A 14,676-nucleotide genomic window follows, 5' to 3' on the forward strand; every position below is an offset into this window, starting at 1 on the left:
TTGTTTATAGAGATACAAATTATATTCTGACAGTGACAATTGAAAATACATTAATATTTGACTGCAAAAATATACATGTAGTTCTACAAAACCAGTAAATGCAAATATATCCCTATTCATTCCATCAATTGCATATTTCTTTCGATTTAGTTAAAGTTATAAAAATGGCAGTACATAAAATGCTTAATTAAATGTTATTACTGCAATGAGAGAATGTAAATTACTAAAAAGAATTCAATACATTTAACAAAGCAAGTATTAAACAGGGTAATACAATGGGATTTTCTCTCAAAGAATTCATTAGCATATGTAAAATAATGGAATGTTTGTTGAAATAATATTATAGTTACAAATAACAAGAGGCTCTCAAGAGCCTGAATCGCTCACCTGAATTTTTTTGGTTTAATCTCATATCAATGATTATTTTGGCTTTTCAATTTATTTAAATGTTCTTTGAATCGTCCTATTTTCTTCAAAAGCAAAAAAAAAATCATTTTCTCCTATGTTCTATTTTAGCCATAGGAGCTATGTTTCTTGACATACAAGGAAATGAAATATAAAATTTATACTAGATACTCTGAGACTCTAAAACTCATTTAGCCTAAGTTTGGCTGAAATTGATACAGCAGTTTCAAAGGAGAAGATTTTTTAAAGTAAGTCAACATGATGAACAAATTGTGAAAAAAGTCTTTAAAGGGCAATAACTCCTTAAGAGGTCAATTGACAATTTTGGTCAAATTGACTTATTTGTAGATCTTACTTTGCTTAACATTTTGCTATTAACAGTTTATCTGTATCTATAATAATATCCAAGATAATGACCAAAAACTGCAAAATTTCCTTAAAATTACCAATTAAGTGGCAGCAACCAAACAATGGTTTGTTTGATTCATCTGAAAATTTCAGGGCTGATAGATCTTCACCTAATGAACATTTTTACCTCTGTCAGATTTGCTCTAAATGCTTTCGTTTTTGAGATATAAGCCAAAAACTGCATTTGACCCCTATGTTCTATTTTAAGTAACGGCGGCCATGTTTTTTGACGGATCAAAAATCGAAGCACACACTTTGTGCAGGATAATCTAAGGAACAATCATGCTAAGTTTCATCCAAATCCATTCAGCAGTTTCAGAGAAGAAGATTTTTTAAAGTTAGCAAATATGATGAACAAATTGTGAAAAATTGTCATTAAAGGACAATAACCCCTTAAGGGGTCAATTGACAATTTTGGTCATATTAACTTATTTGCAGATCTTACTTTGCTGATCATTTTTGCTGTTTACAGTTTATCTTTATCTATAATAATATTCAAGATAATGACCAAAAACTGCAAAATTTCCTTAAAATTACCAATTAAGTGGCAGCAACCCAACAATGGTTTGTTTGATTCATCTGAAAATTTCAGGGCTGATAGATCTTGACCTAATGAACATTTTTACCCCATGTCAGATTTGCTCTAAATGCTTTCGTTTTTGAGATATAAGCCAAAAACTGCATTTGACCCCTATGTTCTATTTTAAGTAACGGCGGCCATGTTTTTTGACGGATCAAAAATCGAAGCACACACTTTGTGCAGGATACTCTAAGGAACAATCATGCTAAGTTTCATTCAAATCCATCCAGTAGTTTCAGAGGAGAAGATGTTTGAAAAATTGTTAACGACGACAGACGACGACGACGGACGCCAAGTGATGAGAAAAGCTCACATGGCCTTTTAGGCCAGGTGAGCTAAAAAATAAAGATACATGTATATCTTAACAATAACAAAGTCAGAATATAAGGTTACTGACTGCACATAGTTCTTGAAAACAAAATAAACAGCTGCGCCATGAGCGCATGATACGCCCGACGTCTTGTGTGGAAGTTTTATGCAATAATCATAAATAGTTTCTGAGGAAGTTTTAAGCAATAACCATTTATTGTTTTTGAGACATGGCGGGACATGTGAAACCCCCCCCCCCCCCCACCCTGTTTTTTTTTTTACAAATATCACTAAAATAAAATTTCGAATCAAACCAAAAAGTATACAGATCTTTAAATTAGTATAACAAAGAAGTGTGTACAGTTTCAAGCAATAATCATAAATTGTTTTTGAGATACGGCGCGACATGTAAAAAAAAAACCTCCCCTTTTTTACAAAATACTCAATAACTCAAAAATAAAATTTTGAGTCATCACCAAAAAGTATACAGATCTTTAAATTAATATAACAAAGAAGTGTGTAAAGTTTTAAGCAATAATCATAAATCGTTTTTGAGATACGGCACGACATGTAAAAAACCCCTCCCCCTTTTTTACAAAATACTCAATAACTCAAAAATGAAATTTTGAATCATCACCAAAAAGTATACAGATCTTTAGATTAATATAACAAAGAAGTGTGTAAAGTTTTAAGCAATAATCATAAATCGTTTTTGAGATACAGCGCGACATGTAAAAAAAACCTCCCCCTTTTTTACAAAATACTCAAAAACTCAAAAATGAAATTTTGAATCATCACCAAAAAGTATACAGATATTAAGATTAATATAACTAAGAAGTGTGTAAAGTTTTAAGCAATAATCAAGAAACGTTTTTGAGATACGGTGCGACATGTGAAAAAAAACACACCCCTGTTTTAGTTACAAAGTGCCGTAACTCAAAAAGTTTAAATCTTATTTTCACCAAAAAGTATACAGATCATTTGACCATCATAAGAAACAACTATATTAAGTTTCATGAAATTTGGATAAGTCGTTCTCAAGTTACGGTGCGACATGTTTACGCCGGACAGACGGACAGACGGACGGACGGACGGACAGACGGACGGACAGACGGACGGACACCGGACATTTGTATACCATAATACGTCCCGTCAAAATTTTGACGGGCGTATAAAAATGCATCACAATTTCAAGCTCTCCTACAATTGCATAGTCTATTGATTTCTTATTTGTATGTGGTGCCTAGCCATTTTGAAGAATCCAATATTAATTATATTTTCCATGAAATTTGCTTCATAACTAATAGTCATATTTATAGGTAATTTCGAGAAGAAAATTATTTTCTAAATTATTATAACTACGGTAGCTCTAGCCCAAGTTCCTACCAGATGACTTTGAAAGATTGTTACTGTTAAAAATTACACCTTGATTAAATTGTTTTCTTTTTTTAATGACTACTATAAAGATCGTACAAAAGTTAAGTAAGATGATGAAATAAAGTTTAATATAATAAATAATACTGTTTTCCTTCCAATTGACAAACTTATGTTTGTAGCACTTATCTGATACATATGACACACTTGTAACCAAAGGTGGAGGAGGGGATCAGGCAAACCCCTCCTGAAAATTAAATAATATTATTAGAGCCTATCAAATTGAGATTCACATTGAAGTTCAATAATCCAAAGACGAGATTCACATTGAAATTTGTCTACAGTCAGAGCACCATTAGCCCCAAATAACCACACCCCTACTACCCTCTCCTCAGGGACACTATAGCTACAGGTAGTATAAAAATAGTCTTTAATTATGAAATTTTTACTTTACAAAAGTTCATGTCCAGGTAAATTTCATTTTCAATCAAATCATTAAAAGAACAAACATTATCTGTGAACACTGGTGGGTGAAAATAGTTTATAAAACAAATTAACATATTTTTTTATTTACATAATTCCTATATTCACATAGTATTTAATTGATGATTTGTTTTATCAAAATGTACAATCACCATGACAACTAGGCAAGAGTTATAAGTTCAAAAGTGAAGTCTGTCCAGCAGTGACTGAATCCTTCCTTGCAGAGTGGTCATGATGTCAGTTGTCTGGTTCAACCGTCTAACTAACAGGAAACCACCAACCATTAAACTCACAACACCAACTTGTATAAAAGAACTGAGAACCTATAAAAATGATTTCAGAATAAACTGTAGAGTGAGTGCATTAATCTAAATACTTTCCTTTAAATTTAAGCATTGTTAAATTATCTATTTATCTCAGATTTCAGATATATATCAATCAGTTAAATTGAAGTCTGGAGCTTGCATGTCCTTAACTGGTTGTAGTCCTTTGTTAATTTATGTATCATTGTCATTTTGCTAAGTATCTTATGTTACCTTTTCAGACATCGGACTCGGACTTATTTTAAAACTGGGTTTTACTGTGCATATTGGTGTGTGTTTTTTCTACATTAGGGGAGGGTTGAGATCTCACAAAACATGTTGAACCCTGCCGCATTTTTTTTTGCGCATGTTCCAAGTCAGGAGACTCAGGCCTTTGTAACTCTTGTATGTTTTTTTATTTTTAGTTTATTTATATGTTTTGGAGCTTAGTATGATGTTCATTATCACTAAACTAGTACACAATTTTATTTAGAGATCAGCTGAAGACCACCTTTGAGTGCAGGATTTTCTTGTTGTGTTGAAGACCCATTGGTGGCCTTTGGCAGTTTTCAGCTCTTTGATCAGGTTCCATTATCTATTTGACCGATTCCCCATTTCCATTCTCAATTTTACTCCATTGTTTAAACTGGATGAAAAGTGTAATTTAAAAAAATGTTTTTCAACAATTTCGCAATTTGCCACTGAGGCTCCTCTAAAGATTTGAACCTCTTATTTAAAGTATTACCTTATCCTGTTGTTGTCTCTTGGCTATACATAAGTGATATCTTTCTCTGGAAAATGAAACCTATAAAAAAAAAATACATAAATCTTTAAGAAAAAAAAAATAGTTGAATAAATGCCTTTAATTTTTGCTGAAATTATAGTAAAATACTTGCTCCTGATAAGTAATAAGATTGTTTTTCAAAGTGTAAGTTTTTCTCTTTTTGCTATAGCTTTCAACCAAGTTTTTTAACCAAATACTGCAGTTTGACCCCTATGTTCAATTCATGGCGGCCATGTTGGTTGATCAACCTAGACAAATACCACATACTTAACAGGAAACACTAATACGACATACTTAACAGGAAATACAAATACCACATACTTAACAGGGAACACTAATAGTTGGAGCTAAGAAGTATTAGTTAAAATCATATGAGCAGTTTCCGAGGGGAACATTTTTAAAGAAAAGTGTACGGGCTACTGATGATGGATGAAAAGTGATGGCCACAGCTCTCATGGCCCATACAATTTTCTTACCATAGTATATAATGGAACCCAAGTGTTAGGGAATATCCAATGCAGCATATTATCAATCTTCTTACGTAACAGGAACATCTTGGAATTTACAGATTTTCTCATCTGAAATAATAATATAATATTAGCTGTTAATTAAGAAATTTGGTGATGTTTTTATAATTGCGATATTAACTGCAGGATAAGTTTCCAAAAAAAAAAATTTCCCAATTAAAATTTTGATTACTTTATTTGTATTTATCATTTCTCTGAAATCACAATAATTCATCTCTCATTTTTGTCCAAATCAATTATTAAACAATCACAACAATAAATGCAAGCACCAACTTCTGTGCTTCTCTCTTTAAACTTAACTATGCTAGGTCAAATATTAATAATAATTACCTCTACATAATTGTACATGGCTAAATCAACTATAGCCTTGGCATCTGGGTTTCTGTGTTCTGTGTAAGCTTTCAAGGCAAGTTCTGCAATAAACAAAAGATGCAAAAGAATGATGATGTCATAACAATTTTACATATCATTTAAACAATGGCCATATATTCCTGAAGCTGCAGACTAGAAATTCAAACTTTCCTTCAGATACTGTCTTTTGATTTTGAAAAAAGTTTCTGTCCAGATTTCCTAAAATTCTCTAAACATTTGACAAAGTTTTGGATGTCTAAAAAAACTTTAGCCACATACTCAACCTAAATGTTGTCACTCTCACCACAGTCGGAATTCAAGATTAACATTGCCTTTGTGACTTATTTCAAAGGCTGGTCAGCAATGTTTTAGCAGTCTTTTAAATACTAGGTGTGACCACCAGGAGTAACATTTGGTCAACTGGCCAAAATTGAATCTCAAGTAAAGTTATGTTATAGGAATAGCTGCAGAACCATAGATCTTAGGTCCTTATGAAATATTTTGACAATTTCCAGACCACCATTGGTTCTGCAGCTATTACAGGAGTTGTGTACAGAATAAAGTGACACAACAATGGAGAAATATAGATTCCTACACTATAACTCAATGAAAACAATGTAGACAACAACACAACACACTTATTATGAATGGGACACAAGAAGGTGATGTAAGTAAATTGCTTTGAAGAATGTTTGCTGCTCTTTTTTTTACTTTTGTAAGATATTCAGAAACCTCAAGTTTGATATATGTAGTGCATTGAACCAATCAAAATCTACTAACCCCCTTTACTTATTTTATCACATAAAGTATAGAAATCTTACAAAGTCCTTGCAATCTTTTCATAGTTTATGAAACAAAAGAGATGCTAATGTTAAACGCTTGAAAAATCTAGAATCATTTTCAGACAAATTTTCAATTGATTATATCTCTAAAACAAGAACAAGCACCTGACATTGTTTTTTCTTTTCACTTCTGTTATTTATATACTATCATTTCATAACTGTCTTTTAAAATAGCTTGTTATTTTACAGAGGAGTGAACATTCTTAAGCAAGATCCCGATGAAATACTCACCTAAATCGTCACTATGTTTATCCAGCATGTCATTCAACACAATACAATCTTCAAAACCCTGAAAATCAATCATGAGAATTATCATTTAAATAAGTTAACAAACAATAAAAACATAATGCCTAAATTATAGACTGTAAATTTATTACTTTTTTATTTGGGTACCAATTTTCATGTGTAGAAGGAAAATTGTACCTTTGTTGATACTTGATTTAATGGTTTTCAAATTCTTTAATAGTGGATTTGTCTGCACAACACAAATATTCTTGTCTGCTGTGACACTTCTAGGGCAATAATCTAGGGAACGAATGTAGAGAGAAACAGTTATATCTAGTTTTATTACCAAATTTGTCAGAGTTCCACTGGAGCAATTTGTTTGTTATTTGAATTGTCACTTGCAAGAAAATTTATAAATACACGTCTGCAACCAATAAATATGAAAAATAAAGATTTCTCCTTCAATTCCAGAGAGTTTGAAAGCTTACATACACAATTAATTCCTTGGGCATAGAATTGTACTAACTGGCATGATCTGATATCTACGAATATATTTAATTTATCTTGCTTGTTACAAATAAAATATGGAAAATCATGTTTTTTTCTCCTCTAACTTTGAAGAGTCTGAAAGCTTACACAATTCATTCCTTGTCCATAGAATGGTACCATGGCATGAGCTGCATCTCCCATTATCACTACTTTATCCTTGACATGGTATGGACTACACTGAAAAAAAAGACACAAGTTGAGGGAATAGTGTTGTTTGGTGCTGAAATTGGACATCTATCCAGTCAGCCGTTGTCTTTTAACATATCATAATATTTTTTTTTATATAGTTAAGAAAATTAGTGTAAGTTTAAACTCTGATAAGTTCAGGGCATATAAAATCTGAATTCTTTGTCTCCGTTAAATCATTCCCAACGTTATCAGACACAGGGTTTTTGAAAGCTTGACATATTGTATGGGTATCTGTCTTATCAGGGTTATTGAGAGCTTGACATATTGTATGGGTATCTGTCTTATCAGGGTTATTGAGAGCTTGACATATTGTATGGGTATCTGTCTTATCAGGGTTATTGAGAGCTTGACATATTGTATGGGTATCTGTCTTATCAGGGTTATTGAGAGCTTGACATATTGTATGGGTATCTGTCTTATGCTGAAGACCATATTTTTACCACTTGATGTCTTTAGTGTTAATTGTTGTTTCCTTGATGTATACCCATAGGACTGCAATGGCTTGATATAGAGTAAGAGTTATTCTTTAATTTGTATGCCAAGTGAATTCTGCCCTTAGCTGATCATTCTCTATTTTTATATGAACCTCAATTAGACCCTCATTTTTAGGTGGATGAATCTGAAACTATCTCTTACCTTTATAGAAACCATTGGAAGAGCTTTACTAGATTGGTAGATTTCCTTCAGGAATTTCCTGAAAAATAATTAGATATATTTTAGTGAAACACATTTTGCAGCAGTTTTAAAATAAGAAAATTTGTTTTCAAATATTTATCCCTATTGTCCATCTTAATTTTTTGAAATAATCATCACCAACAAGTTAACAAAATATCAGTTATCCTCCAGAAACAATTTTAAAGAAGGTACAAATGTTACCCAAACTATAAATTGCTGTCAGAAAAAATCAATGGAACTGTATATGAGCTCACAAAAAAGAATATACTCCTCAACCCAAAAATGTGATTGTCTCCCCTTAAACATGTAGGACAGCAATTAAACTTACTCTCCTATCAGAGGTATAGAGTCTGGAAACATCCTCCGGAAAAAATCCATGACATCATCTTCAGTCTTTATTTGATTAAAATTTTCAAATGGCATAAATAATGTTAAGGTATATGATTTATCCAGGTTTGGCAAAGCTATCATCATGAATTCATTTCTTGGCCAAATATGTAGGTAGTTCACTCCCATGGCAAACTGTGAACAAAAAAAAATCATTTTTTATTTTGTATTTAATGTAAGACTTTATGAAAATAATGTTAAACCTTTATAATAGTGCTTAACTGTTAAAATTATTCAACTTGATCATTTTTTTGGTGAAAAACATAAGAATCAGTACTGCTTCATTTTATTTATATCATGATGCTCCTAAATCCATAATGGTTGACCTGAAGTTTTTGTTGGGTTTTGAGTTTCTCAATCTTATATTTCCTGTGTAATATCTTTCTATATCGTTGTTCAGTTTTTGATTGTTCTTCTCTTTGGCCATGGTGTTGCCTATTTTTGTAAATAAATGGGATTTTTTATTATTCTTCTCTTTGGCCATTTTGTTGTCTATTTTTGTTAATAAATGGGATTTTTTATTGTGCTTCTTTTTGACGATGTAGTTGGTCCAAGGACACAGTTATCGTCCTTTGGTTTTCGTTGTCTACAAATATAGTCCCTAGTGTGAACAGTGTATAACTTGCATGTTTTATTTGATACTATTACCCAATTTATTTCTTGATATTCAAAGCATGAAATATTAAGTAGGGGGATGTAATTACATGTCAAAAAAATTTGGGTGCTGAATCTTTATGTAAAGTAGTGATTTGGTCCAGTTGTCTATTTTTATTGAAATCATGATTTTTGGTTGTTCTTCTTTTTGACCATAGTGTTGTTTATTTTTATTGAAATCATGAGTTTTGATTGCATTGTTTCTCCTTTCCCTTTTTAACAGCAATGAATGTTAATGGATGAAATGTATATAACCATTTTGTGTTACAGACTTACATCATTTGATGGCGTTGCAGGAATTGTTAACTCCATATAACCGTGAGGTATATATTCCTGGTTGTAATCCAATAACGTATCTTTCATCATCTGACGTCTAATGGCAGAGAAAGCTCCGTCATTTCCAACTATAAGGTCTACTTTATTCTTAACCTCTTTGCCTTCCTTCCTAATGAAGAATTAATAATATATATTAAACAGTTCTCTTCAAAATAAATGTGCACCTAATTACATGTTGATATGTCCAATAACTACCTTAAATTTAACTTCAACAAAAGATTGGACAGACTGACACATGGATAGGTGGGTTAACAATCCAAAAACATAATGCCCCTTTAATATGGTAGGAAGTGCATAAAATAAAACTTAAAAATGTTCTAACAAAAAGATTGGGCAAAAAAATAAAACTGAAAAAAAAATTAACAAAAAAGGTTGGGCATAAAAATAAAACAGAAAAAAACTAACAAAGATAACAACAATCCAACACACTACACTCTTGATATTTGTAAGTACATGTACTAAGCCGGCCTCTTTCAAAAAAAGAAAGGGCAAATGACATGTTACAAATTACATGTGTCAGAACTGAGTTAAATTCTGGATTTTCCTTCATGCAGCCTCTTGCAAAAATCCATTTATACAGACTTACCAGATGGCCTCTGTTTTCTGTTGTAGGAATTATCAAACTTAAAACCAGTATATATCTTTTCCACTCAAATTTGACTTACTCTAAAGTGTTTCAATAAAAAGACAATGCCACTAATGCTTTGATTTCTTTCTTAAGTTCACTTACGTCAAAAATGTCAATTCCCCCGTGTTAAAATCACACTTCAAGAGCTTGTGGTTAAAATGACAGGTAACCTGAGGATTCTTCTCTGCAGCTGGAATAATAACCATCAAGATTTATTACAGGGTCTAGATGGGGATTACAGAACAGAGATTTATTACAGGGTCTAGATGGGGATTACAGAACAGAGATTTATTACAGGGTCTAGATGGGGATTACAGAACAGATTTATTACAGGGTCTAGATGGGGGTTACAGAACAGAGATTTATTACATTGTCTAGATGGGGATTACAGAACACAGATTTATTACAGGGGTCTAGATGGGGATTACAGAACAGATATTTATTACAGGGTCTAGATGGGGATTACAGAACAGAGATTTATTACAGGGTCTAGATGGGGATTACAGAACAGAGATTTATTACAGGGTCTAGATGGGGATTACAGAACAGAGATTTGTTACAGGGGTCTAGATGGGGATTATAGAACAGAGATTTATTACAGGGTCTAGATGGGGATTACAGATCAGTATTGTTTTTATCTTCCATAAATGCATGTTTGATGACTCCAAAAGAAAAGGGACCACAAAATTTTATAAAATTACAGCTAATTTTCTAAACAATCTGAAGGATGTTACTTAATAATTTATATACTTCTTGGTAATTTTCACATTTAAGGTTCCAAAAAGAGTGCTTATCATGCTCCCTCCTTAAGTGAAAACAATTTGAACAATTATTTTTAGACCGCTTATCTCCCTTGTCTTCTAATGTTTGTTATTGATGAGCCATGTTACTTAATTATGACTTAAAAATGTTTTACATTGATTTCGGCATGGATTCCTCGTAAATTCAGTTTGAAGCATAGTGTAAGAAACACTAGACTGCTAGACAAATCACATAGTTACGTCAAATTTACAATATAATCAAAGTGATCAAAAGCAATCTATCTTCAATAACATACCTGTCAGTAGGACTTCATTTAATAACCTTCTGTCCACAGAACTGATAAACTGCAAAATTAATGTGAAGCAAATTTAACAGTTGTTTAGAAGTGTTGCTTTCAAGTGCCTTATTTTATGTATTTAATGCGTTGAATTTAACGTAAGTTTCAGTATTTTTTTGGTTTCATTTCTCATGTATATAACCATAATAAATTCACTTCTTTCATGTTAATCAAAGTTTTAATTAGATGACTGAATACTCAATAAACTACTATCCTCCCTTTTATATGTTAGAAGAGTGTGACTTCAGTGCTTTTTCATGTTGTGGCTAGTCTCTTTATTTACCAGGAATAATTCATTTTCTTACACCAGACAAGTAACAGCATTGGAACTGTATGAATTTACACAATGAAGTTATATTTGTTTTTCAATCATGGGAGATTCCTTTTAAGAATAGATCATAATTCTATCCTGTATACAAATGTATGTAAAACCCTCTTTTTAAAGAGTGTGGACTCAACCATCCTTGCAACCTGACAAATACCTGATCGCTCTTTCCATATGGTATTGGATGGCAAGTACCATCTAAATCATGGATCATTCTGGCACGCATTGGAATAGCAGTCTTTAGAACCTCATCTTCAAGTCCAACATGTTTTAAAGCTTCTCTCCCTCGACAGGACAAAGCCAGATTTATACTTCGTCCCTTTACAATCTCCATAGTACGTATATCTGAAATATACAAAACAATTTACCATTGTAAACCTAATATAAAATGTGACAGACTGTAAAACTCTGGTCAGAAGATATAGAAAAATTTAGTCAGGTGTTTAGACCTCAGATTCAGATGTTTTTATCAACATTCTTTTATATGGTCCTTAATGCAACCATCTAATTCATGTAATTTCAAAATTGTCTTTTTCCTGACTTAGATGAGAGCGTTGTCTCATAGGCACTCATACCACATCTTGTTATATCTATTAGTTGTGTAAAAATAATGGTTTAATATCACTTGACATTTTGTCAATTGGCCCTGTGTATTAGCTGAGAGCTGATAGATATGAGATATGTATAAATGACATGGTAACCCAATAAAACATCAATTCAGAGAAATAAAAAATTCTCAAATCCATATCTTAGGAACTACTATTTCTCTAATTACTTATCCTTAAATTATTAGTTTAATATATCCCTTAGTTTATTACATTGGACATCTAAACATATTTGAACCATACCATCTCTCATTTCATATAAATCTACTTTATATTTCCTCTTGGCAAAAAAGCAAGCATTCAAGGATCCCACCTATAAAAATCATTTACAAAAACAATGATTAAACAATTTAATCAATCATACATATCAAATATACACAATTAACCATTATAAAATATCATATAAACAATAAACATTTTAAAACAATCATTTATACAATTAATAATCACAAAATAGCTCTGTGTGTGTATTCAATTGGTAAAATATTTGTAAGGGTTCCGTGGAACCCAGTGTCTCGCCTACTTTTGCTGTTAATCACAAACTCAACAAAAATGAGGAAAAACATCAATAAAAATTTCCCTCTCGATACTGTCTTTTGATTGAAAGAAGCTTCCAAGTCTGGTAAAAATCCAGGATAGTTTATGAATTTATTAAATGTTTTATAAACTTTAACTGCGGACTGTATGTAATGTTAACTGGAAGAAAAACTAAGTCCATTTATAAGTAAAATACAGAAAAAGTGGATTTTTTTTTTTATAAAATTTACTTCTGAATATATCTTATGATCAGAAACAAGCTTTTGTCCAAGTTTGGTAGAAATCCAGGATAGTTTAGGAACATTATAAAAAATTTAAAAACTTAAACCACAGAGTGAATGTTTTGTTTCTGGCAAAACAACTAAGTCCATTTATAAGTAAAATACGGAAAAGTGGAAATTTAAAATTTTACAAAATTTTCTTCTTGATACTATCTTATGATCATAAACAAGCTTCTGTCCAAGTTTGGTACAAATCATGGATAGTTCATGAAAGTTATTAAAATTTTAAAAACTTTAACCACAGAGTGAATGTAATGTTTCCTCGCAGAAAAACTAAGTCCATTTATAAGTAAAATACGGAAAAAATGGAATTTTATTTTTACAAAATTTACATCTAGACACTTTCTTATGATCATAAACAAGCTTCTGTCCAAGTTTGGTAGAAATCCAGTATAGTTTAAGAAAGTTATTAAAATTTCAAAAACTTTTACCACAGAGTGAATATTTGTGGACGCCGCAACGACGACGGAATGTATGTACGCTTAGTCACACTTTTTCGACTAAAGTCAAAGGCTTGACAAAAGCAGGATAAAATGCATTATTGAATATTTTGAATGAATATTTTATTTGCAAAAGCATATATAACATGCTATGGCAATACATAATATATTACATAATGTGACAAAAGACTGATAACAGAGAACAATACAATAATAATATTGTAGTTTGTATAAGCTTTGATATCTCTTCTGAAATATGGGGAAGTTTTTACAAAATAAGTGATCAGAATTATGTTTTATCGATATTTGTATAAGAATTCCAAAAATACATGTATTTCCTTGATAAAATACTGAATCCATAGATAAATTTCAAATATCTATACCTGAGTGATATATGAGGATCTGGAATATGTTTTTGAAAAAATATGAATAAATCAATTGTCACTGTTGAACATGTTGAAACAATTAAAAACAAGTTAAGAAATGTATGTAAAAAAAATTAAATGGGGGGCTAAAAAATAGTAAATAACTTGTCAAAAATTGAAAACAGAAATTTTGTAAAAGTTTAATCATCATTAACTCATCAAGACCATCAAATATACAATTTCCCACTACTATAAACATGATAAAATGGTTCCTGTATTAAAGGGTCACTTCTTTTTTTTTAGGATTCAATGCTCATAAAAAAAAAACAGCATTATTTGACTAAAGGGTGTTAAATGTTATATTTATATGCAGAATTAAAAACTTGTTTTAAATTCAAATTTGTTTTTCAAACTGTTATTCAACTGTTCAACATTTGCAAAATATATAAAGTTGCATGATGTGTCTCACTTAAAGCTCATCATAGGACAAATTTTTATGTAATCACATGCACTGTTTTAAATTAAAGTGGCATACAGTGTGTTTAGTGAGCAAGTGTATAACATAATTTCTGACAAGTACAAAATAAATGTTCTGACCCCTGTGAAAAGTTCATTTTATTATTTTTATACATGTTTTATAACAGTTCTAATATTCTAAAATAAAAATGATTGCACTAAAAATAAAGTAATATTCAAATCAGTTATTGATGACTTACCAAACCCCCGCCTACAACAGCTACATGCTTAACTTGTTTTTCACCCGACATGCTGATTCAGACTGTCAACTTCTGAAAACTATTTTAAAAGCATGTGAAAAATAGTGTCAAGGACATATTTGTTGACAAGCTCACTGATTGGTGTATTGTAGCACAGCCTTCTTTTCTAAATATATTTTTGGTTATACTATTCTTTTTCGCTAATTTAAACAAACATTTTCTAATTTGTGTTGTTATATTTAGTCACTAATCATCATGTACCCGTGTTACATCTTTCAAAATTTCTATTTCAATAAAAAA

The 14,676-nt window shown here is 31.2% G+C and overlaps 1 protein-coding gene across 1 annotated transcript; it reads right to left on the reverse strand.

The window, feature by feature from the left end:
- Positions 1 to 2,881: 2,881 nt before the first annotated feature.
- Positions 2,882 to 14,587, reverse strand: LOC139515616 (kynurenine 3-monooxygenase-like). Its single transcript, XM_071305238.1, has 14 exons — positions 14,377 to 14,587; positions 12,281 to 12,350; positions 11,590 to 11,777; positions 11,066 to 11,114; positions 10,111 to 10,198; positions 9,321 to 9,489; positions 8,332 to 8,525; positions 7,965 to 8,022; positions 7,227 to 7,316; positions 6,597 to 6,654; positions 5,503 to 5,585; positions 5,122 to 5,223; positions 4,607 to 4,666; positions 2,882 to 3,882 (listed from the first exon to the last, which is right to left on the reverse strand). The coding sequence occupies exons 1-14, from the start codon at positions 14,425 to 14,427 to the stop codon at positions 3,739 to 3,741; spliced, it is 1,404 nt and encodes a 467-aa protein (XP_071161339.1). The 5' UTR covers positions 14,428 to 14,587; the 3' UTR covers positions 2,882 to 3,738.
- Between the last annotated feature and the right edge of the window lie 89 nt (positions 14,588 to 14,676).

Source organism: Mytilus edulis, chromosome 3 (assembly GCF_963676685.1).
Source record: "Mytilus edulis chromosome 3, xbMytEdul2.2, whole genome shotgun sequence".
Lineage (NCBI taxonomy): Eukaryota > Metazoa > Mollusca > Bivalvia > Mytilida > Mytilidae > Mytilus > Mytilus edulis.